General features: G+C 41.0%; 1 protein-coding gene across 3 annotated transcripts in view; it reads right to left on the reverse strand.

Moving 5' to 3' along the window:
• Positions 1 to 245: 245 nt before the first annotated feature.
• CBX5 (chromobox 5) overlaps positions 246 to 25,585 on the reverse strand; it is a 36,540-nt gene continuing 11,200 nt past the window's right edge. For 2 of the 3 annotated variants that reach the window (XM_028125494.2, XM_028125496.2), the window contains exons 2-5: positions 18,744 to 18,921; positions 13,629 to 13,815; positions 10,296 to 10,396; positions 246 to 8,659 (exon numbers count right to left, since the gene is read on the reverse strand). In XM_028125494.2, coding sequence (XP_027981295.1) covers positions 8,509 to 8,659; positions 10,296 to 10,396; positions 13,629 to 13,815; positions 18,744 to 18,880 — 576 coding nt within the window. In that variant the 5' untranslated portion in view covers positions 18,881 to 18,921 and the 3' untranslated portion in view covers positions 246 to 8,508. Of the gene's footprint in view, positions 8,660 to 10,295; positions 10,397 to 13,628; positions 13,816 to 18,743; positions 18,922 to 20,955; positions 21,023 to 25,585 lie in introns of those variants that run through there. The other variant, XM_028125495.2, reaches the window with a different exon arrangement.

A 25,585-nucleotide genomic window follows, 5' to 3' on the forward strand; every position in this document is an offset into this window, starting at 1 on the left:
CATCAGGCTCCCTGCTTGGCGGGAGGCCTGCTTCTCCCTCTCCCACTCCCCCTGCTTGTGTTCCCTCTCTCACTTTGTCTCTGTCAAATAAATAAAATCTTCACACACAAAAAAAGACAGCCCTTGTTCTGGAAGTCTCGCTGCTCTTCCAGAAAGGCATGTGTTGACAACTGGCTGACATTCCAGGGACCAAATTAAGGAAGGGTGTCAGACCCAGATCTTCAAACCACCACTCAGGATCCGTATTTGAAAAGCAACCATTTATTAGAACCAATACAAGAGTATGAAAAGAGGGAAAAGAGGAGGGTGGAAGAGGGGGAGAGAATGAGGTCTGCATCAATGTCAGTTGTGGAAACACATAAATTGCCTACTTTTAAACATTTACATTTAAAAGGCGAACATATATATATATCACTTATCCTAAAAAAATAAAAAAATGAAAAGCCGACATGTTTGGCTGAACTAAAACCAAGGAACACAACCAAAACTCCCCCACAAACCAAAAAGGTCCATAGAGAATTCAATTTCCCATTTTTCCACTTAGAAATCTGGCTACCAAGCGTGATGTGTTTTGCTACTCAGGATGGAACAGAGTGCGGAAAGAAGCCCAGCCTCTCAGAGTCTCTCACATCCCATCCTGTGGGAAAGGGTGGCAAGGCTGCTGGGCCATGGGTAAATCAACTCCTGGCTACTTGGCAGGAGGTCAGACTGTGCTCTCTCCATCCTCCAGAACTCCACAGAACTACCAGGTGCCGCCAGAGCTGGGGGAACAGAGCAAGTCCACAAAGCACGGAGAACCGGTAATGTGACCGCAGCAAGGGGCCAGGACCTTGTGCTTTTCCATGGGTTACACGTCTAGGGCCAAGGAGAGGGAAAGGAAAAAGAGCCCTGTTGGGAAGAGGAGCTGGCTGAGCCCACATCTGGGCAAATAGAAATAGTGTCCAAACTTTTCCCAAACCAGAGGAAAAACAGGTCAAAGTCAAGTTCAGACTATGGACACTGAGAAGATGACAAATGAGTACAGTTAAGTTGGATGAAGCTTTAAGAGTGTTAAACCTATCTCTAGAAAAAAATTTCCCAAAGTGGCTCTTTTCTGGTAGGGGATGGAGAAAGTGGTTATGTTTATTGAACCAGCTGATTCCTATGGGGAGGCAAGGGGTGCAGTGACTCAGTTCGGGGTGGTGGGGGGAACTCGATAAAACCAACGATATAAATTAAGCCCACTGTGTTCCTTTGCTCCTGAGACAGCTGAAGTCTGTTCCAATCCCATGGGGAATGGGGCCTTAATTCCCAACCCGCAGAGAGAAACAAGCAGTAGCATCCCTGCCTCATAGTTCCCTAATCCAATGCTCTTGGGTCTGAAACAGCCTCTCTTTGTGGATGCAAGACATAGAAAATACTAAGTGCCTTCCCCCAGAACATCCTATGTCTGGACTATTAAGACTCCAACATTCACAAAAACACTGTCAACACCTGAACTAGCAGCTTTGATGAGGGGTGGGGGGCAGAGAACTTGCCGAGGTCACTAGTAGTTCCAAACCTTGGGACAGCTCAGTGAGGACTAAAGCCTAGGTCAGGTCTAGACTTTAGACTTCGGCTCAAGGCATCCTCCATTGAGGACCCTAAAGTATTCTACCAACTTTGATTTACAATGCCTCACAACACCCCTGTGAGGTAGGTCAGTATCATTAACCCCATTTGACAGATGGGGAACTGAGGCATTGAAAGGAGTGACTTGCCCAAGGTCAGCCATTATGAATCAGTTGAGGAGGTTGGCACACATAGTCAGCATCCACTCAATTCTTGTTTCACTCCCTAGGGCATCTTACTTCTTAGACTGCATGTGCAAGCAAAAGGAAGTCAGCAGGTACACTTCACTCTGCAAACTAGATGAACTCAACCAACCCACAAGTATTAACAGAGGGCCTATTACTTATCTGGCATAACGTGAGGAACCTTGGAGACACAGACTGCTTCTGAAAATCATGTGTTAACTGATGTTTTGCAAATAAAATTACATTTTAAGCATTCAGGGCATGAATTCTTTTGTAAAGAAATACTCACTTCACCATTAAGAGGTGAGGGAGTAAGTCACACTGATTTTCCAAAGTTCTATACTGAGTAACCCCTATTCCTAAATCCTAAAATCCAAGAACAAGACCTCATTCGAGCAAGAACCTTGTCCCCAGCGGTGGTCTTGGTAGTGCTCTGAGCTGCAAGGTCGGGGGAGGCGCGCAAGGCTAGCAACAGCAGTGGCTACAGCACTCTCTCCAGGCAAAGCCAGGCAGCGGGATCCGGCCACCAGACACCCTCCTGCTGCTGCCTGTCCCTCCCCTCAATGCCCACAAGGCAGCATCTTTCCAAACTTTCTGCACCAGCCCAACTCCAGGAGTTGGCAAGATCTTCATAAATGGCTCTCGAGATTAAGGATATAAATGGTGACCCCTAGTCTTCCATTCAGAGAGAGGGGATGAAGTGTTCCCTAGAACTAGTTGTAAGACTCTTGTAATATTCTTTAATATCCCAACAGGGGCATAACTCTTGGATCAAAGCGTAAAAGAAAAAACACCTTCTCCCCCCCACCCCCCAAAGTTACAACTGGATTCTGGTAGTAATCATTATGATCCTTATCCTAAAACTAGGGGAAAAAATACTAAATCCACAGTTAGCCCTAGCTTAGAATTAAATCCTAAAGCTACTGGAAACTGCAAAACACTGACTTGAGCTTTAAAAGCTCTGTGACACAATTAAATTCTTATCTTCTCGGGTCTCCTTGAAGAATCTCCAGGCAGGAAGCCCCTCTTTTCCTCTGTACCCCCTCAAAAGAGCCAGAGCAGCAGGACTCTACATACATCTGAAGCTCAAAGAATGATTTGCCAACACACACAGTATAATGTCCACCAGGGATACGCTCATTCCAGGCAGGACCAACCATCCCAAGACCTAAATATTAACCTTTTTTCATTGATTGCTGGTCACACTGGAAAAGTCCAGGTGATGATAATGTTCAAGACATTAAAATGACAATGACAGTTCAGGTTCAATCTGTTGGAATTCCTCAGAAAGTGTGATGAACTGGCTACTGGCACCTAGATCAACTGTGAGGGTCACACCTGCCAATGCCAGGGGACATCTCTCTCTCTCTCACACACACACACACACACACACAAACAGAACGGCAAGATAAAAAGTTCATTGCATTCAATTTAGCCTAATTTCTTGATAATAGTTTCCTATTAGATTTTCCGATTAATACTGATGGCCCTTACCTAGGCTGTGATAATTAGGTTTTGATCTATTGTGACATTAATGATCACAATCAGTTGACTTTGAAATTGTCTTAATTAATGGCTCTTCCCTCCTCAGCTGCCTCCAGTGCAGGTTCTGTCCCCTCCTCCCACCACCTTGTTTTAACTCTTACTGATCCCAGAGACAAACAGCACTGAAGGATCACTTTCTTCCCATAAGCCAAGATTTTAAACTATTTTAAAATATTTCTCTGACAGAAGAACAATATGAGATGATGAAATGAGGATCAGGATGAAAAGGCAAAAGAACATGCTGTCAAGGCATAGAAAAAATTCCATGTCAGAAAACAACCAAAGTCAAGCATGATGTTATAGTGGCAAGGACAAGCTGAAGTAACTCTAAAAAGACAAGATGAGGTAGTTTAAAATTCAAGAAATCCAGCGTAAGCACAAAGAAATTAGAATTGTTTTTATGAAGCTATCCAAAGAACCTTCACATTTTAATCTTCCAGAACAGTTACTCTTCATTCCTGGGAATTCTCACTTCCAAAGTTAGTCAACTCTCAATGATCCAGAGAGAGAAAAGTATCTTTTTCTTATGGTTACACAGTTCAGAATTAAGAAACTTCTTCAAGTCAGACTGTTTCTTAGCAGGGCTAGGCCTCACTCTAGACTTCCCCAGATTGATCAAATCTGAAATGCCAGGGTATGTGCACTTCCCGGAGAGGTTTCCACATAATTGACACACATCTGCTTAGAAATCACCACCTTGCAGTGTTGAATAAAACTACACTGCACAGAATAGATGCTCATGAGTTAAGAGCTATGCCCCTAAGCCTTTAGCAAATCCCTTGTCATTGAAAAGTATGTCCTTGTTTTAGGCTTAAAGCCAACCTCACGTTAATTCTTCCAAAAGGATGAGAAACAAAAACGTGTGAGCAACTCTGATACAATGCCCATGAGGAATAAATGTTACAGAACCCACAATAATGTAACACCACAGAACTGGATCTGCAACATAGATAATACTTTCCACAGGCAAGGATTAACTAGATCATTAAATACTTTGGCAAAGAGCCCATAACAGGGATCAAAATGAGGGGCTCTCAATCCCCACTCACCTGTTATTTTCTCTCAGCAACAGCACTGCTAACCAACCTTCAGTTATCCTTATTTGCTGGAATAAAACAAGCCCTTGTTATATAGTCCATCTATAGCTAGTTAGCTCAGTTCATCCAAGGTCCAGGTCTATCCCCCTATGAACTGTCACCCTCCTACTGTCCCCAAATAAAAAATGTGTACCCATTTGTAGCATTTATTTCACTGAACTATTAACAGTCAGTTCATCCCACATCAGAATGAAAGTTCTTTGTGGTCAGGGACTGTATCTTCTTGAACTTTGTACCCCCAAGGCCAAAAAAGTGCTTGTGGAATAAAATGAATGTTGATGAACACTAAGGTGGCCAGAATATGGACAGCTCAATACAAATCCACACACTATTAATTGGATGGGGACATTGAATTCTGAGCATATCATATACTCCTGGGTGCAAGGCTGGTAACATCTCTGTTTTTGAGAATGTAACTTTTATGATTAGCCATAAAGCCAGCATGAAACTAGAATATACTGGATTCAAACCATTCCTCTTCTCCACCTTGCCACAGGTATGCTTGCTTGGCAGTCTAATTACAAAGGTACAGACTTCCACACTATAATTTTTAATCTAAAAACCTTAAACCAAAAGGATGGAATCATGGATGCAAAATGAGCTTTCCCTTTGATCTCATTTGTGAGCAACAACCTCCACATTTCAAATCTAATGACCTAACCCTGCCTGGTGTTCTCATGTCATTGGAAAGCAGTATTTTAGGCCCTTGCATTTAAACCCTAAGGGCAAAGACAATTGCTCTCCAGCCCAGACACAAGCTAGGTCCCTGTGACCCCTCACTGTACCTGAGGTGACCTGGACTAAACACAGATCCAACAAAAATCGCATGAAAATCCCAAGTACCTTCCAAAAAGCCCTAGGATCTGACCTGGAGAGAAGGAAAATGGACTGCAGGGTAGCTACAGAACAGGAATGAAGAGAGTTAAGAATAACGTAACTGCCCAAGCTACGGAACAGGACTAACCTTTCATCACCAACAAAGAGCAGTACACAGATATGGCTGGGGGACAGTCAAGGACCACCTAGACTTGATTAAGGAACACCACAGGCTCAAATGCTCCCTTGCGCAGACAAAAACTGGACTGCGGGAGGAAAAATGACATGGTTCTCTTCTCTCCAGGTTAAAAATGGGTGCTTCCATCAGGGCTGATGTTCCTAACAGCTAATCCTAACATGAGGGCACTGGCCCAGTGCAGGGCCCAGAAGAGCAGCTACACTGACCTACTAGTAAACTCTGCTGGGCAAGACTCTGCTACCTCCAAAGGGAGATCCTTGAATGCTGATAACTAGAAGAAATTCAGCATTAGAAAGAGGTTTTGAAAGAAGACTAAGTAAATACAGGAAAAATATGCTTTGAGCACCAGAGACCTAGATGTTTAGGAGTGCGTAGCCCATGGCTACTAACTCTTCTGAGGAGAAAGCCCCATGAAGACAGGTCTCCATTTGAGGTCACAATTCTGCAAGGGCCAGGATAGCTGTTCAGAACTAACAAAGCCAGAAACACAAGGCAGGCATCTGGTTTCCTTTCTGCTGAGGGCTGAAGCCAGAACCGGGCTCTGGCTCCCTACATTCCGACTGAAGCAGCTGTGGGTAGGCAGGGAGAAAACGAATGTTCTGGCAGCAGCATTCAGTACAAGACCATGATTCAATAAACTGTGAACAGAAAAGATGGAGTGAAGAGTAAGGTATTACAGAGCTGATGAGTAGATGGTACTTCCTTTGCTAAAAGAGAATCAGGTTTTGATGGAATGTCTTAAATATCACCTATAACCACACCAAACACGTGCCCCAGCTTTCTCAGGACCAATCTCAGCAGCAACTAATTGCTGTGTTCTTTGTCCACATGTTGATCTTGGTCTGGAAAATAGTCACTATAGTTTACGTGCCCACTGCTCCTGGGAGACACACACGGGCTCCATGGATAAGCTGTCATTTTCTCCACCTGCAGATCAACAGGCCCAGCTCACCACCTCAGGGGCTCTGGCCTACTTTTGTCTTATTCTTGTCTACCCTAATTATATCCTTGGCTACTTTTATGACATCCATTTTTTCTTTCAGATGCCCATCAGATTAAGTACTAACCATCAATTATCTACCACTTGATCTAGGCCTTGAATTCTTTCAGAGTAAAGAAAGATGGAGATTAAAAACTCCTACCCACTTGAGGTACGGGTTAGGAGTTCTCACCCAATCACATTACCATTCAGAAGGATTTTCCTGGATGACTTAAACCAAGAGCTTCATTGTTCCAGTCTGTCATGTCACTGCAGCAACAGCTGTCTTCTCAACTGTGCAGTATAATTTTTGACATAATTTATACAAGCACACAGAATTCAATCAGCAGCTGAGCAGGAAAGCAATGGTAACAAATGCTATGAATGGGTATATGATTTGCATATTATTCAGCTCATCTGTGGACTGCAGCAATCTATCCATTCCCCTGATTACTCTGAATAATCTAGAAATGGCTGACTGCTCCTGGCCAGAAAGCTGTATGTCTTAAAAATCAAAAGCAACTATAAAAACAACCTCAATGGCTGGTGAACTCTAGAGTTAAGGCTATTTCAAGCATTTATTCTTAATTCCTCAGCTTTGGACTGGGACACGGATGCTCATAACCCTGCTATTGCCTTACTTTTAGTCTTGATTCTCTAGTCACCCCCCCCCAACTAAAAGGAAATGGCTAAAGAGAAGTAGGGCATTTCTTGGGGGGACAAGGATGGAAGGATAAGATCAGACAATCATCTCTCAATATAACGGCAAAGCCGGAGGAAGCCAAAAGGGAAATATTCTGAATAGGGACAGAAGGTTGTGTCAACATGCTAATGCCAAGGCCTGTCACTCTGAGGTGATAAGTCTTCCACAGAATCCTATTTTTAAAAATGAAATACAACGAAGAGTTTGAGGGTAGAAAAGGGGAAGAGTAGTAATACCTTGGGGACTCTTGGTGGCAAATCCAGGAGTCAACAAAGCAGGAAATTTATGACTATAAACGCTATGAATATTTAAAATTGATACTGTGGCCGATGGCTCCCCTCCAAGAATTCCCCACAGAAAATAATGGCATGGAGGGGAAACTTGGGTCCACTGAGAAGTGAGGGTCAGGTCTGAAGCCTCTTTGGTACCAGGAATGCTTTGGGAGGCCACAAAAGCTGGCAGGGCTGGAGGGTGCCTAGCACCTTGGCACAAGCAAGCACCAGGCAGTCACTCACACCTACATAAATATATAGTCCAAATGTGAGGGATGGAAGGAAAAAATACATATATACCATAGGTGATCATAAAGACAACTGTATCCTACCCCATCATCCTCATGTACGAATAGCTAAAAATCTCCACAGTTCATAATCTTGTCATTTTATGACAGACTACACCACCTTGCAGAAGCAGAATCAGGAATTGCTAAGAAACAAGGCCAAAAGTCCTGGGGCTAAGAGTGCCTTGACAAATCTGAGTGTAACATTTCAAGTCCTCCAAGGAATGGAGCTATTCTGGGAGGATGAGTGGGGATGAACAACAGAGGGTGGCCCAGAAGACCACACCAGGAACCCTGTATTCTACTGGGTAGAGCTGAATGAGGTTGGGAAAACCCCAACAGGTAGGCAGTTGCTATTGGCTTTTTAAAAAGATGGGAACATCTTTTCTATCCCAACATCTCAAAACAAAAGCTAGCTGGTCATCAACATGTTCTAAGAACCAAAGCAAGAAACCAAAATTCATCATCATTATAACAAAATCCCCCAATCTAAAAAGCAACCAACCCTGAAAAGATCAAGACTCTAAGGTGATTAAAAAGTTAAAACGCATCTTGAGGTCGCAGGGGAGCAGAAGGAAGAGATCAGGGCAAAGGAAAAAACTGTGGGAATTACACAGTATGTAAATGCCTGGTCTTCACAGAGAGACACTTATCATGAATCAGACCATCAGTTATGTTACAAGAGAACCAATACCAACATTTCTCCTGTGGAGCACAGTGATAAGCACATTTTTTATGGATGTGTTTAGGATAGAAGGGGGTGGGCAGAAGGGAGAGGAGGCAGGGAGGTGAATGTATTATATACAAAGAGAAATGACAGAGACCACCCCCTCCTTTAGCTCTTTGCTGTTTCTTTCTCTTTGTTTTCCGCATCTTCAGGATATGCGTGCCACGTCAGTCTCTCTTCATAAAATGCTATCACAATCTGTGGACATTTTACATTAGCTTCTTTTGCAAGAACCAGGTCTGCTTCATCTGTGTCTTTCCTGGAGAGAAAGAATATGAGACTTAGAAGGAGAGGAAGTAAGAGTGAGAGAGAATCTATCTAAACCAAGGTTTATATTGTTATATGGATTTAACTGACTTGATTTCTTCTCCATCTTGATTTGAAGGTGAGAAGGACCCTAACACCTCAATATTTTCAAGGAGAAATTCAAGTAAATAAATTATCAGTGAGTATCATTTAACTACTACATCAGACAGAAGCAGAAGTCTTCAGCTAGAACTTAGATGGAAAACACAGCAGGCTTAATCAAAAGGCTGAAAATGAAGTTATATAAATTTTGCTCCTATAATTTTGATTTCTATGTATTGAGTGAACACAATCAAACCTACAATCAGTTCTATTGATTATGCACAGAATGATCAATCCAGCTTCTGGATCATCTGAGTGGAAGGGTCTTAACCTTCCTCATCTTGTGGCCTTTTAAACACTTATTATCCTTTTGGTAAAAACAATGGTTTGGAATAATAAGTAAACAGAAACTTAAGTCCACAACAGTACTCACATACAGGAGAATAAGAGAGAATGTAAAATCTAGTCACTAAAACGAAATGTAGGAATTAGCTGCAAATTTCAATTACCCAAGTTACAAACGCTCTACTACCATATATAACAAAAAAATCTATCAAGTCCCTTAACCAGTATTCCAAATCGAGAAAAAAAAATATTTTAAATTAAAATTCCACTGAGATGTGAGCAAAGACAACTACCTCCTTTTCTAGAAAACTGAGATGTCTAATTCATAGAGGTATAATGGGTGAGGAGAGGAGGGGAAAATACACAGCTCAGATCAGACACTCAAATTTGGACTGTGGTGGGAAAAAAAAGCTAGTTAATATATGAATGTAAATTATAAGTAACACATATGGCTGAGTGGGAAAAGCAGTCAATACAGCTCCTTACTTCTGACACAGTATAATGATTCTTCAAATCCAGGCTTCTGGGTAATTTACCAGCAAAATTTCGATCAGATAAAATATTAAACCTTTTGATTCTACAACTTTAAGGTAAATTAGCTTCCTCAGTGGCAATGCAGCACGAAGCCTCTATTTAGAGACCAAACTTAAATCACAAGCCCAGAACACTTGGAAACAGAGAGGTAGTGAGGGCCACACCATAAATCACCCTGTCTTTAAGAAACCAAACTGAGGGAAGTAACTACACTTTCCTCTAAGAGACACCCCCTCCACCGAATGAAGTAACTTACACTTTGCTAGTATTAGTCTTAATGCTTTTTGTTGAGATTATTCAGTTGTTTTGATCCTCAGTGATGGAAGAAAGCCTCACTCAAGTCCTTTCTCATGGCCACAGGCTCGTGGCCTGATGGTAAATGATTCAGAACTGTGTAAATAAATGGTTAGGTCATGTCTATATGTATCCTACCTCAAAGCTACCTTAGGTATTGGTGCTAAAATAATTTGGCTTAATACCAAAGCTTGAGAATGTCTTAAATCCACTCCCAACCCTAATTTCCATTAATACTAACAGGTGATATCAGCCAAAGATCCTTGCCAATCAAAATTCTTAGTTGGGGAATACTCCATCTTCCCTATCTTCCATACAAATTCAAGCCACTGGCAAAGAAACACAACTGTACAGTGAGGCCCAATCTCTCTCACCATTTCATTAGGAACATTAAATCGCCACAGGAATCTGTCGCCCCAATGATCTTTTCTGGTTCCAGTCCTCTCTCAAAGCCCCGAGCGATATCATTGCTCTGCTATAAATAGAAAATAAAGAAAGGTTACAGCTTAGAGAAGAGTAAAAAAAACCCAGTTTCTCAGTTCAACAAAGCACCATCTAAGTCCATATTTGTCACCAATTCAGAGATTCTTAGAACTTAAGAAATACAATACTGGGCCAGCCAGTGACAGTGACGCCAAGAAATATTTTTGTAAGAAGATGCAGTTGTTCTTCCAGTACTCCTTCAAGGATGAGGAGCGGCCCCTAAAACTCTTCCATAGCCCTTAAGATATTCTGGAGGCATCATCTAAACACTCATCTAACCCTCTAATCTAATCTCCTTGATATTATGAATTGACTACCCCTAAATTGTTTCTTCCAAGATGATAAACAAGTCCATGCTTACCCAAACTAAACCCTTTTTCATTTTACAAACTTCAAATATACCAATCCTAACTTTTTTTAGACATTTAATTTACCTTAACCTTGACCAATATGTTTAATACTTCTTTCACACAGTCGTCTATATTGATGAAAGAACAGAGGTAAGAATGATTCAAGGCAGTACCATAAAACAGCAAATTTCTTTCAGAGCTCATGTACTGCAATACCCACACACTTGGGAGAAGAGGCCCTGGTCTGTGCCTAACCCCTCCTGATGTGGATGAGTTGTTAGCAAATTAGAGAACAGAACTGGACAGTGACTTAAAACAAACTGGTACTTTTCTTGGAGATTATTCAAACTTGGTCAAATGCAACCATGCCATTGAGACAGGACCACAAAGTCCGATTCGGGTGTGATGGCACTGATGAGAGCAAAACAGTGACATTTTAGACAAACCAGGTAATTTTAAAGACCTTATTATGGAACATAATGCAAACTTATCTAGTGGCAACATAAAAAAGATTTAGTAAGACTGCCCAAATGAACTAAATCTCTGATGTCTGATTTTCATAATAAAATCTCTTTGATCTGACATTCACCCTGCTTTTTTCTGAGAGATACAAAGTATTCAGGATCCAGGTGGTCCCCAAAGATACCAGAACCCACACTGGGAAGGAAATTCCATGCACGGATCAGGGGAGATACTGACTCAAAAACACAGCCTCTTTTGGGGGCGCTTAAGGAGAGGAGGTTCCCAGATGTGCACACAGCTGCTCACAGCTGGAACGCTGGCACAAGAACTGAGTCGTAAATCATAGCTGGCGGCTGAAAACAGTTTGCCACATAGAGAGGGAAAGGAAGAAAAATGTTCAAGCTGCTGAAAAGGAGCCGAGGCGAGGAAAATGCTAAAATCATCACACAGGCAGTAATCTTAAATCAGGCATAATGCCAACTAACAAATTTCTTCTGCAGTGGTCTAAAGAAAGAAACGCAATCCCCTCCTGTACCTTTAAAACATACAATCACCTATCTTCCCGGCTACCTACCTGACAGCCGCCAGCATGGCTGAGAATGCTGCCAGGGGCCCCAGATGAACATTACAAGGGACGTGTGGGGGTTGTTTTCAAGGTCAGCAGCATCAGAACCTGGCGTAGGAACGAAACTCTCTATGTTGGCCAGCAGGTCTAAAGCCAGACTACTCCTTTTCGAAAGGACAGAAACCTTAGGTTGGGGAAATACACACTGTATGTCACAAATGGCTAGTCACAAGTCTTCTGCTGTGTTGTTTTTGGTCTCTTAAGTTAGAAAATCAATCAAATGACAAAAGCCAGAATACAAAGGACTAAAAAAAAAGAAAGAACCAAGTCTTAGCTCCTTAGAGAAGGGAAGGCATTCTCAAATTCCTTATCAGTAAACTATATCATAATGATAAACACACCTCACCAGAATAGAGTGGTTTTAAAAATAAGGTTGTTAAAAATTAAAATTAATCAGGGAAACAAATAAGGAGACAGACACAAACCTAGAGTCCACTTTCACTTGTAGCCTCCAATCTCTCACTCTTATTTCAATTCTTTTTGGAACACTGATCTCCCATTTGAGAAAATCACTTGTCTCAGTCTTTTAAAATACTGACGCCTAGGGTCTAACCCACAGAAATCTGAATTTAACTAGTCTGGGGTGTATCTTGGGAAAAGGGTCTTTTTTTTTAAAGCCCCCACCCCACCCTGATGACTCTAATGTGCAGCCAGGACTGAGAACTAATGTTCCAGAAAGGTGGATATCAAGTAGAATGAAAATAAATAGAGATGCTTATGGCTGTGATGCTAGAAGATTCAGAAGTGGACTTATGCTTTTATTTTATTAAACGTTAAGGGTATGATACATCCTTCACCACAAAAGGCTTCATAACCTTGAAATAAATGAAAGGAATGGAAGCTGGGCGGGGGGGGGAGTAGCGTGTGTGTCTGTGTGAGTACACAGATGGAAAAGATACAGATGAAAAAAGAGAGGCAAGAGCAGTGTTTATGCTAGTTACTTGAGAACTAAAGATCAGTAGAATTAAAGCAACTACATCAAACCAAAATTTCATAAGCATACTTTTCAAACTGAACAATAAAAAGATTCAAAAAGAAGATGAAAATTTATTTGGAATATGTAGAAATAATAAAATCAAAGAATACACATGCCACTGAACATACACTTTAAAATGGTTAATTGTGGGGTGCCTCGGTGGCACAGTCAGTTGAGCGTCCCACTCTTGGTTTCCACTTGGGTCGTGATCTCAGGGTCCTGAGATCAAGCCCCACGTTGGGCTCTGTTTCAGGGGAACAAAGAGCTGTGACTCTCTCTCCCCTCTCCCTCTGCCCCTCCCCAACAACACGCAGGCGCGCGCTCTCTCAAATAAATCTATCTTTAAAAAAATAAAAAGTAAAAATAAAACGGTTAATTTTATGTTATGTGAATTTCACATCAATTTAAAAAAGAATGTAAGTTTGAAAATAAGTGCTCTTTGAAACAAAAGGAAAAAAGAAGTAGTAAACATTTTAAAGCCCTTTTCTATCCTTAAAAAACGTCACCAAGTCCCTCCCTTGCTAAGATAACTTAGCTGCCTATTTATGGAGAAGACAGGGAGCTGCCTGTTTTACAGGGACTTAATTTCCCACTTTAATACAATTCAGTGTAATATATAGTACATTTCCCACGCAGCCAGGAGGGGGCGCTGTAGTTAATCAACATACCTCTTTGGAAGCTCTTTTGTTCAACAATTTACCTTGCAGGCCATCCTTAGAACTGAAACCACCAAAATACCGCTTGCAGGGTAGGAGGGGTACGGCAAGAGGCAAAACAATTGTTTGTGGGAAAAGGGGGTAAAGAAGCTTACCTCTCTCTTTTTTTTGGATTTGATATCATCAGCATTGTTCGAGAAATTCGATTTCCTCTTGTTACTTTCTGACTTCTCCCTGGGTTTGTTATTTTCACCCTCCTTCATCTTCTTATACTTTTTCATAAACTCAGAAATTAGCTCAGGGCAATCCAAATTTTTCTCGGGTTCCCAAGTATTGTGCTCCCTGGGCACAAAGAATGGAAAAAAAAAAAAAAAAGGGAAAAGAATGAGGGGGAAAAAAATCCAGCGCTTTCTTTTAAAGAAAACAAGTAGGCAAAAGAAAAACCCTACACTTAAAAGAGATAACAAATTTGATCCTAGGATTCTAGCCAAGAGAAATGAAAAAATATATCCACAAAGAAACTTGCATACAATTACTTACAGCAGCATTTTAACAACCAAGGACAGAAAACAATTCAAATGTCCATCAACTTGTGAATGGATGAATAAATGTGATATATCTATACAGAATACTATTCAGCAACAAAAGGAACACAATACTAATTAATACATGCCACAACATGGAAGAACCTCAAAAATAATATGCTAAGAAACCAGATGCAAAAGACTATATATTGTCTGATTCCATTTAAATCAAACGTAGGAAAGACACACTTTAGAGACAAAAACGTAGGACTGGGATTAACTACAAATGAGCTCCAGGGAATCTGGGGAAATTATGGAAATATTCTAAAACTGGAGTGTGGTAATAGCTGACAACTCTACGAATTTACTAAAATTCATTAAACTGTATACTTTCAATGAATGAATTTTATGGTATGTAAATTATACCTCAATAAAGTTTTTTAAAATTCAAAATAGGGCGCCTGGGTGGCTCAGTTGGTTAAGCGACTGCCTTCGGCTCAGGTCATGATCCTGGAGTCCAAGGATCAAGTCCCGCATCGGGCTCCCTGCTCAGCAGGGAGTCTGCTTCTCCCTCTGACCCTCCCCCCCCTCATGTGCTTTCTCTCTCTCTCATACTCTCTCAAATAAATAAATAAAATCTTAAAAAAAAACAAAAACTCAAAATATGAATTCTGCTTTATAAAATAATGTGATTCCATATATATAATCATCTAATCAAATCCTGAGAGAATAATGTAACAAAGCATGCATCCCCAGTTATCTTAAACATGTTACTTATATTCTGAAGAAATGTCAATAAATTATGGGAAGATTGGAAGTAATTGTTATGAAAAAAGGTCTAAGGGCTTAAATCATCAGAATACTGGCAAACAGTAAGGAGAAGACTCAGAAGTGGGATTTGGAGTACATTAATTCAATGCTGTAGATTCAAGTCTACTGTTACTAGGTAGTCAAAATACATTTTTATATTAATAAAAAAACCCAAACTGAATAATTGAGCCTAATTAAACTTGAATCAAGGGAGTCCTATTATGAGGAAAACAAACAGTTATTATTCACAAAGTTGTTCTCTACTCCTGGCATGGGTTTTGGAAAAACAAACTACCAACTACATCATAAGCTTATGGAATCAAAGCATGAAATATACCTCCATGGAAAAACCAAACCAGGCATCCTCTTCACTCCTAGCCAGGGGCAAAGGTTGTGTTGGTTAAATAGTAAGGACTAGTTTATATTAAAGTACATCTGAAAATATATCATAGAAACAGTTTCTACAATCCTTTCACTGACTTGAGAAAAAATTATTTAATGTATGTACTATCCATTTTAAATATTTTATTTTGGTTTTTAAATAAGGTATCTTTAAGATGGGCATGGTTTGAACACATGCCATAATACCTAGACTCAAATAAGCAGAATAATGGAAAAAACTGATATTTACTCTAGATTTAAAACTTTCTGCAAAAAGAGCTTGAGAATGAAACAAGATTTATTTCAAAATCATTTGAGCTAAAACTAGAAAAGCCTCTCCTTCATAGCTCTTCTTTCGGCAAAAGACAAAAAAACAAAAAACCTCATACAGTAACTTTCCCCCAAATCCACAAACCATACGGTTTTCTATCCCAGAAGATATTAAAGACACAAAAAGTGAGAGGTGTGCCAATACTGTAACACAAGCAAGCAGACATGGAGGGAGAGGAGCGAATCTCTACTGGTAGCAAGGAAAGCCAGTCCTATAACGGGATTATCTCTTTTCCTACCATATTGGTATTGCTGCTTCTACAACAACCAATTTTCACCCAAAAGATAGCATGGTCTAATTTAAAAAGAGTCTGGGCATTAGGGCCAAAGAAATCTGATACTAGGGGCACCTGGGTGTCTCAGTCATTAAGCGTCTGCCTTCGGCTCGGGTCATGATCCCAGGGTGCTGGGATGGAGCCCCACATCAGGCTCCCTGCTCAGCGGGAAGCCTGCTTCTTCCTCTCCCACTCCCCCTGCTTGTGTTCCCTCTCTCGCTGTCTCTCTTTCTGTCAAATAAACAAATAAAATCTTTAAAAAAAAAGAAATCTTAATGATGTAATATATGGTGATTAACATAACAATAAAAAGCTGTAAAAAAATTAATAAATAAATAAAAAAGAAATCTGATCCTAGGTCCTTGTGCCAGCACTTACCAGTTACGCTATCTTTGGCAAATAGCTTCGCTAACTTCCTCATCTGTAAACTGAAAATACCTCTAAAGGCTGTTATGAGAATGAAAGAAAACACATGAGGTAGAAGAATCTGACCATTGCCGAACAAGCAGTAGGTACTTAGTTCCAGACAATCATAATAGGGCAAAATTTGTCTCTGTCTTTAATGAAATCCTGGGCATTTCCGAGAAAGTAAGGACAAGTGCTTTAATTTACCTACCTCAAACTTTCTTTCCCTCTTTAATCTATGTAAGTTACCAGTAACTCAAATACAGATACAGTCTCAAGTACCTTCAAAACGACGAACAATTTCCAATGGTGATTCAAAAGAGCCCAAAAAACACCCTTAAAATCTTTCAATGTTATTTTAATTCCTATTTCTAGGTCTCTCAAACTCGTAATTTCTTATCTCTAAAGCATGCAGTGATATCATTCCTCTTTGGAAATATGGAGGGCATATTCTGATTGCTGTGCTACCCACATTTAGTGCTCTCTGTGCTAGGGATGCTAAGCATCCTGTAGTGCGTGCACTGACCCACCTAAAATGCCAAAAGTGCTCCCAATGAGAAACGATAATTTCTGTAATGAAATAACCTTAAGTATGTTCCAAAGGCTCCTGATTCACTTTTGTCCAAAGGTACTGTCAAAATTTGAACCTTTCAGTACATTTAAGTCCTACACTTTAAAACTGGCATGTTCAATGTGCTAACTACTAGCCACATGTGGCTAACTGAACACTTGAAATGTGACTAGTGTGAACTGAAATGTGCTATAAAATGTAAAATACATGAGATTTTTAAGACTTAGCATGAAAGAAAAAAATAATGTAAAATATCTTAATTTTCATATTAATGTTGAAATAACACTTTGATATACTGTATTAGATAAATTATTAAAATTCACTTTTCTTTAACATGGCCACCAGAAATGTGGAATTACCCATGTGCCTTGCATTATATTTCTATTCCACAGCCACTCCAAGAAGCCTACACCCGTTCCTACCAGTGCATTGGGGTTCTGGAAAATCCATTCTTTGTTATCAGGCATCCTGAGAAGAGAATTAATCAAAAACTGAGGCAAGCAGCGCCTGGGTGGCTCAGTCGTTAAGCGTCTGCCTTCGGCTTGGGTCATGGTCCCAGGGTCCTGGGATCGAGCTCCACATCAGGCTCCCTGCTCTGCGGGAGGCCTGCTTCTCCCTCTCCCCCTGCTTGTGTTCCTGCTCTCGCTAACTCTAATAAAATCTTAAAAAAAAAAAAAAAAAACTGAGGCAAAATGTCTAACGATTACACATACTTCACACCTTTCAAGCTACCTCGTCTGTGCTTCCATGTGTCTAGTTCTATCTATTCCAAGGAAAAAGAATAATCACCTTTAGCACTTCAGCCTAAAGCCAATGACTTCCTAACATTCTAATCAATACTTCAGTATCATTCTTAAAGCTCACTGATTTTTAAAAAAGGGTTTTAAAGGTCTTCAAAACAAAAACAAAAACAAAAACAAAAAGCCAGACAGATTATGGTGTATATCCGAGTGTTCACTCAATTTCTTTTGCCTCGGCTGTAGATTTGAAATTAAAAAAATAAATATCAGGAGGGAAAAAATGTGGCCTCAGATTTAAGTTTCTCATTAAGATGAGTCCTTCACCCTAGGTCACTTTTGAGATCCAAGGATCATTTTGGAAAGCTATGGGCTATGGAATGGATGATTTCTGCTTAAATGTATATATTTTAGCTTAGTTATATCCAAAAAAATATTAACAGTAACAGTTTATACTTTTTTAAAAGAAGATTTTATTTTTTTAAAGATTTTTATTTATTTGACAGAGAGAGACACAGTGAGAGAGGGAACACAAGCAGGAGGAGTGGGAGAGGGAGAAGCAGGCTTCCCGCAGAGCAGGGAGCCCGATGCAGGGCTGGAGCCCAATGCAGGGCTCGATCCCAGGACCCTGGGATCATGACCTGAGCCAAAGGCAGCAGCTTAATGACTGAGCCACCCAGGCGCCCCAAGATTTTATTTTTAAGTAATCTCTACACCCAACATGGGGCTCTAACTTACAACCCGAGATTTCAAGAGTCACATGCTGTACCAACTGGGCCAGCCAGGTGCCCCAGTAACAGTTTATACTTACACTGAGCTTACCTGTCAGACTCTACATATACCCAACATCTCTATGACAAGTACTATTTCCACTTGATCTTAGCCAAAAGGCTGAGAAGCGATGACAAGTACTATTTCCTATTCCTATTTTATTGAGGAGGAAAAAGATTAAGGAACTAAACCAAGGTCACCCAGCTCATAAGAACAAGAATCTGGACCTAAGCAATCCGGATCCACGTCTATGCACCTAACCAATTCGTTACACTGTCTCCAAAAGCATTATCATTAGAAGACCAGCTCCAAGAGAGAGACTCTGTTTAGTTTATTGCTGCACCTTCTGACTCTTAGGAGGAGTGCAGGTGAGGAGAGAAAAAGACAAAGATGGCAGTGGCTCATGAGGAAGGAAACCAAAAGTGTGCACCTCTGTAGAGTCCTAAGGCCTAAAGAAGGCACTTACTCAGAAAAGCCTTTCCACTTCAGTAGATATTCCACTTGCCCCTTAACTACACGCCTGTCTAGCACCTTCTCGACGACATATTCCTCCTCATCCTCTGAAGAAGAACTGTCAGCTGTCCGCTTGGTTTTCTTTCCCATGTCGCACGCTGTTCCACCTGAAGGACTAAGGCCACCGGTTCCTGCAAAGAGGAAGATCAAAATGATCAGAATCCATGCAAGGAGTTAAAACTTATGTCTCTTCTTGATGGAATGCAGGGGGTATAACACAAAGTTGCCATGTACTCTTCTCTTGGGTCTTGAAGCATTCTACAGATGGTTCCTAAGAATATAAGAAAAAAATGGTCAATCCCTACTTTCCCAAATACATCTTTTGCTTCAGCTCACAAGACCAAAATCATTATTATATACACAACTGTCTAACTCCTCTAATCTCAGATTCCAAAAGACAAGTGGTGTGGTATGTTACTCCTGGGTACTTCTGAGAACGTTAAAAAGCCAGGATCTCAAAGAAATGCAGAAAACTACCAGTTAAAAGAACACTGACAGAATTAAAACCTTACCTATAAGGTGAATAAGGTTCTTCATAAAAATGAAAAAAGCCCCAAGGGCGCCTGGGTGGCTCAGTTGGTTGGGCGACTGCCTTCGGCTCAGGTCATGATCCTGAAGTCCTGGGATCGAGTCCCCCATTGGGCTCCCTGCTCGGCGGGGAGTCTGCTTCTCCCTCCGACCCTCCCCCCTCTCATGTGCTCTCTCTCTCTCATTCTCGCTCTCTCAAATAAAAATCTTTATTAAAAAAAAGATTAAAAAAAATGAAAAAAGCCCCAAAATGTAACCTTCCTCTGCTCTGAGGATCTTGACTAGTCTCTTAGCAGCACAAAAAGGCCTGCTCAGGCATCTTTCACCACTGTCTTCAGTGACTTGGTGGTATATCTTTCCCTTAAACAAACTGAGCTTGTCCCTACAGAGCGTCCATCAGTTCACAAAAGCAAGGCTAGCATCTCAGATACACTAGGCCTCCTTTTTCATTTTGGGATGGGAGAGAGGCAGGGAGAAAAAAAATTTTTTTTAGTCCAAAAAATAAAAATTAGTTACTGGATTGTTCAGTAATTCTCATGGCTCAACTAATCCAAATGGTTAAGGAGGTACCTCTCTTAACTGGAGTTGACTTTGGGCCAAAGGAAGAAGAGAAGGAAAAAGAAGTCTGGCCCCAAACTCACATCAACACGAAGCCTCAAAACACAGAGGAACCATTCATAGGCCCAAGGAAAGCTGAAGGCAACACAAATGGAAATTGAGTTAACCTCAGAAATATGCACAACCAGGGGGTACTCAACTCAGAATCTAGTTTTTAAAATTCCCACATTGTTGTTTCCATAATCACTTTTAAAGAATTCTTCTTTAACCATGTTAAATGGTGCCTACAGTCTCGATTACAGAGTAGCAGGAACTGTTTTCTTAGCTGAACTCCATTTTTATTTTTCTGTAATCTTAAAAGATTTTTTTCAGCACTCTCTTAAAAATATTTCCATCCTGACTAGAAGACAACTCCCAGAAATAGGGAAGGCCACTACTAATCTCAGAATTGTGTTCAAGTCAAGTAGCATAAAAAGTTGCATTTATCAATTTACTTCAAGTTAGCAAAATTTAAGGAATTATTCCAAGAACATCTAGTTGGAAACCGTATCTCCAGAACCTATTAGCAATAGGTCTGCCCACCCAAACAACTGTCTGTAGCCATTACTGCCCTGTAAAAAAAACTTAAGTTTTTATTGAAGTACTTTATTCGGAAGAGGAGGTAGCAGGGGAAAATGTAGACAAGAGTTTCAAAATAATTTTTCCATGAATTTAGAAGAGAGTCCTAAGCTTCAAGAAAAAAAATCTTATTTATTTAAAATAAAAACAGCCTCCGACCTCACCAGAGACAGGAAATGTCATATTCCAGGGAGAGTACCCCACCCCCACCCCCACTCACCTTGGAATTTCCGGTAGCTGAGCAGTTTAGGTCAGAGCGCTGGGGTTAAAACCAGCCCCGGGTTAGATGCATGCAGTTAAGCATTGTGGCTATGGCCTCCCCTGCCTCACGAGCAAAAACAAGGATTTACATATGTGTTCTTCAGTTTGAGGGTGGAAAGAGAAAAATCTCCCTTTATACCTTCATGCAGAAGAGGAGCCCCAAAGGTAGAAGATGAATGGGGGTTCCCTCCTTTACCTACCGGATCGCCCCAGTTCTTTCTTTCCCTCTGGGCTAACAGGAGGGGCCTCCCCTCCCAGGTCTGGGGCTTGGCGGGCTGGCAGCTCCCCCGCCCCCACCCAGCTGCCTGGGAGCCACTGCGCAGCTGTCCCAGCCCGTTGCCATGGCAACTGGCAGCCGTACTAGACTGGGGGGGGGCGGAGAGGCAAACGGAAAAGTTAAAAGGCTTAACTTTCCTTTTCAGTGAAGACTGGGTGGAGAAGTTGGAAGGTACTCCCTTGGCCTCAAAGCTGAAGGCATTCAGAGCTCAAGGGAATTGGTTCTTGGGTTTTAAACCCAACACTGTATTCCTCTAAGAGCACTGGGAATTAATCAGTAGCATTTTAAGATCTAACAGGATTATAGCTCAACTGGAAGGGGGAAGGGAAAAGCCAGGTCCTTCTACAACAGGATCTGTACAAACCACTCACCCCTAACCCAGCCCACCAGAAGCACTTTAAACAAGGCCTTTTCTACCATCTGTCACTGAACAGTTAATTAAAATTGCTTGGGGGATGGGAGGATAGCAGGAAAGGGGGTAAGGGAAGTCTTTCAAGATACCATACAACTTTCCTTCTTTGGGGGATTACTAGATACTGAAACAGAATCCAGACACTTGAAGCACCACCAAAGAACCTGTCCACTGAAATTGCAGGTAGAAAAAAATGTAATACTTAAGTAGTTTTTTAAAAAGAGAGGGGAGAGCAGTCCAGTCACAACCATTATTTTTGAATTAAAACCACTTTTCGGGGTGCCTGGGTGGCTCACTCAGTCAGTTAAGGGTCTACCTTCCACTCAGGTCATTATCTCAGGGTCCTGGGATCAGGTTCCCTGCTCAGCGGGAAGTCTGCTGCTCCCTCTCCCTCTGCCCCTCTCCCCCTCCTCCCCACTTGTGCTCTCTGCTCTCTCAAAATCTTAAAAAAAAAACACTTTCATTAGTTGTTATTGTAATGCTATGAAACAAATTTTTAAGTAATTACTGCCTACCCGAAGCATTTATAATAATTTAAAACTCCATGTATCAATAATCCCTAATACTTGAAAAAAGGAGGATTGAGATAAAGAAAAGAGCTACTTAGAGACTTGCACTCCCATAAAGTTTCTTTTCTCCTGGCCCTAAAGAACATTTTGGAGAGCTCTAAAGCCTTCCTCTGCTTTACAATTCAGGTCTTTAGAGCCAGAGGTTGCTGCCATAGGAGAGTAAGAAAAAGGGACAATCAACAGCAAAGACCCCAACTGAAGAAAAGGTGGAGAATAGTGATTATTTCGCTTATCAAACAGAAGTAATCACAGGGGTATGAGAGTAGACAGTTTTTAACCACAGAAGATTTCCTCAATTTTGAATGTACCTGTCAGAAAATCTCTGGGTAAAACTGCCTTTTTGGACTCTTCCTAACTTTTTAATACTTTGTGTAGTTAAGGGATATAAAAACAATGCTAAAGGAATTAGATCAGGGTTCTCACTGTGTGATTAACTTGCCATGTGTGACCTTGAGTAAATTTGAGATCTAACCCCAGAATCACTAAAATGGGCCAAATCCCCACTGCCTACCTCCTAGGGAAACAGCGAGTTTAAATAGAGACCAAAGAGCTGGTAAGTCCCCCCAAAGAGAAGCTTTTGTAAAAATATAGGGCCAAATACAACAGCAACAGGAAATATGTGACCTTCCAAATTCCTAAGCTGTTAAACCCTATCACAAGAAGTTAACTCCTGCAGCTCAAAATGTTAGGAGATAGCAACAAAGAAGGAAAAGTATCTTTGTTAACTAGGTACCGGTAAACTAATAAAGCTTCAGAGAATAAGCAGGTACATTCTCTCTTAAGGATAAAATACTTATTCTTATGCCTTAAAACTCAGAAAAGCATTGGAGATGGCAGTATGAAAAGACTAACAGTAATTCTGTGAAGAGATAAAGAATGACAGCAACGTTAGTATTTTAGTAAAACCTTTCAGAAAAAAAAAAGTGAAATCAACAAGGAGAAGGACAAAAATATTCTGGTGTCTACCCCCTCCCTAAAACATCCGGAAATAATGTCAGATCAATTTCCTCCTTCCCACTCTTTTAAGAACTGCCTAAAAGGGCACACAGCTAAGGTCCCTTTCTCTTTGGGAAATGGGTTTTGTAACAGCTGACAAATCAAATTGGGCCTGATGCCAGGAGTCAGAGTCCAACCATAATATTCTGTAAAGAATGGCACGCAACTGTCTTATAAATCTCCTGGACAGTCACAGATCAGAAGCTGGCAAGGATGACGACATAGTTCTGATGGAATGTGTCTTATCTTAACCTTGAAGTTACAGATCTGCTCAGGAGCAGCAGTAAGAAATGAGAAATGCACTCAGACATCGGAGGGAACATAATTCTCTTTTAGACAGTGCGACCCAGTGTATTAGGGTCAAATGAAACACAAAGCCAGACGGACAATTTAAGGGCTAGAGCCTGTACCAGATAAAGCATCAAGACTGGTGGTTCACGCTGAGCTTGAGAGGAAGGAGCGTTCAAGTATGAGAAATGAGACATGGCTGGCAGGATGATGGAGTGATTAAGGTAGAATCCCGATACCATGAATAAGGAAGAGAGGATGAGCCTCTGAGCGCAACCCTATCCTTGTAGAAATCTCCATAGGAAGGGGTGAGCAGCTTCTCAAGTTTCTAGAGTCTCGGGCATTAACAGCTCTCAGCCCTTTCTTGACTATACACAGTAACTCTCTGGTAAAGGCATCAACAACTACACATAGATTCCAGCAATTTAATTGCCCATCAGGACATGAGAAAAGAGAAGGCCCCACCAACCATTCATATCAACGACACAAGGCAAATTCACCTTACAAGCCTCCGAGTGCTGGGCAAAAAAAACCCTAAACCAGGGATCTGGTGAGAAGTCAGCCTTGGAAAAACATCAAAGAGCTTTGTGGTCAGGCCCAGGCAGAACCCACATTCCAAGTCGATGACAGAAGACTTCTTTAACAGATAAATCTTCCAGGGGAAAAAAAAAAAAAAGGAAGAGGTGAGGAAGTGAAGCAGAAAGAGAAGAAGGACCAAAAAATCCCACTCATTATAAGGGTTTAAAAAAAAAATGTGTAAGAAACTGTCAGTCCCCAGAAGTTAGAGAAGCCATTAGAGAAAACTGGGGCAATCCAGAACAACAGAGGTAATGGTTAGCTATTTGCATTTATCAATCCTGGATTCACAGAATCGCCCACATAGGGTTTCTGGGATCTGTTTGTCCAGTTCAGGCTTTGCTCTAGTCCCTCCACTCACTACTTGGCAATGCCAGCTGTCTTGGTGGCTTTTCTTAGATCTTGGTGTAGCACATTTTATTTTCATCACTACTTACGAGCAAAAGTATATATACAACATAATTCTAAATCTTTCTCTGAGCTTGCTTTGTATTTTTAAAAAAGTAATGAAAACCAACTGGTAAATTGCCTCACTGAACCACCCACTGAACTATTTGGAGGTGGTAGTCAGACCAAATGTCAAAACACATAATCAGTGAGCTCTCTGTTCATTTTAGAGTTTCTTCCCCCCCCAAAGATTTTATATTTAAGTAATCTCTACACCCAATGTGGGGCTCAAACTTGCAACCCCAAGATAAAGAGTCACATGCTCTACTGACTGAGCCAGCCAGGCACCCCTATCTTAGAGTTTCAATATAAAATCTATTAAGCCCAGGGGCGCCTGGGTGGCTCAGTCGTTAAGCGTCTGCCTTCGGCTCAGGTCATGATCCCAGGGTCCTGGGATCGAGCCCCACATCGGGCTCCCTGCTCGGCGGGAAGCCTGCTTCTCCCTCTCCCACTCCCCCTGCTTGTGTTCCTGCTCTCGCTGTGTCTCTCTCTGTCAAATAAATAAATAAATAAATAAAATTAAAATCTATAAGCCTAGTAAGAAGGCAAAATCCTCCAGAAAGAAAGCCTCCAATAAAGAGGGGAAAGGGGTGAGGGCATATGCAAAGCTCCCTATCACATGTATTAATTAAATATGCTGCGGTTGGGTGACTTCAGTTGGCCCAGGCTTGAGAAATTCCCATTTCTCCCCAAAGGGCTTTGGGAAAGTTAGTGGCTTAAGTGAAGATTAGATAGTCAGCTGCAGCATTGTCTTCAAGGCGTCCTCTATATAGCCTTATTGTAATAAATAAAATAGATGAAAAGAAACCAAATTTACAGAACCGTTTTAATCTAGTCTATATTCTTTGTTCTTTATGGATCTAGAAGCACCACCAATGATTTTAAGTTTGTAACACATACAGCACAAAACTAAAATACCCTCTATAAAGATGTTTTCTCTATTAGATTTATGATTTCCAAAGTATTAGCCATGTGGCATTTTAACAAAAACACAGCATAGAGATACACATTACAGCTGTCCTGGCTGTCTCAGGTTTTGTTAAATGGGCTGATAACTATCACTCCACCTCCACCAAAAGCCCATGAGCACCCAATTCAAGAGGAGTTAAAAGCTTTTTAAATGTCTATTTAAGAGACTGGATTAGGGAAGAGTTGAGGAGGAAGATTAACTATGGTCGTTAACACCCCTATCATTAACAAGCCACATATAGACAACACAAACTTTATTAATAGAAAGGAGTGTGGAGAGAGGAAATGTTCTCCGT

This window comes from Eumetopias jubatus, unplaced genomic scaffold, assembly GCF_037043125.1.
Source record: "Eumetopias jubatus isolate StellerSeaLion01/CBP00866 unplaced genomic scaffold, mEumJub1_p1.0 scaffold_8, whole genome shotgun sequence".
NCBI classification, from domain to species: Eukaryota; Metazoa; Chordata; class Mammalia; order Carnivora; family Otariidae; genus Eumetopias; species Eumetopias jubatus.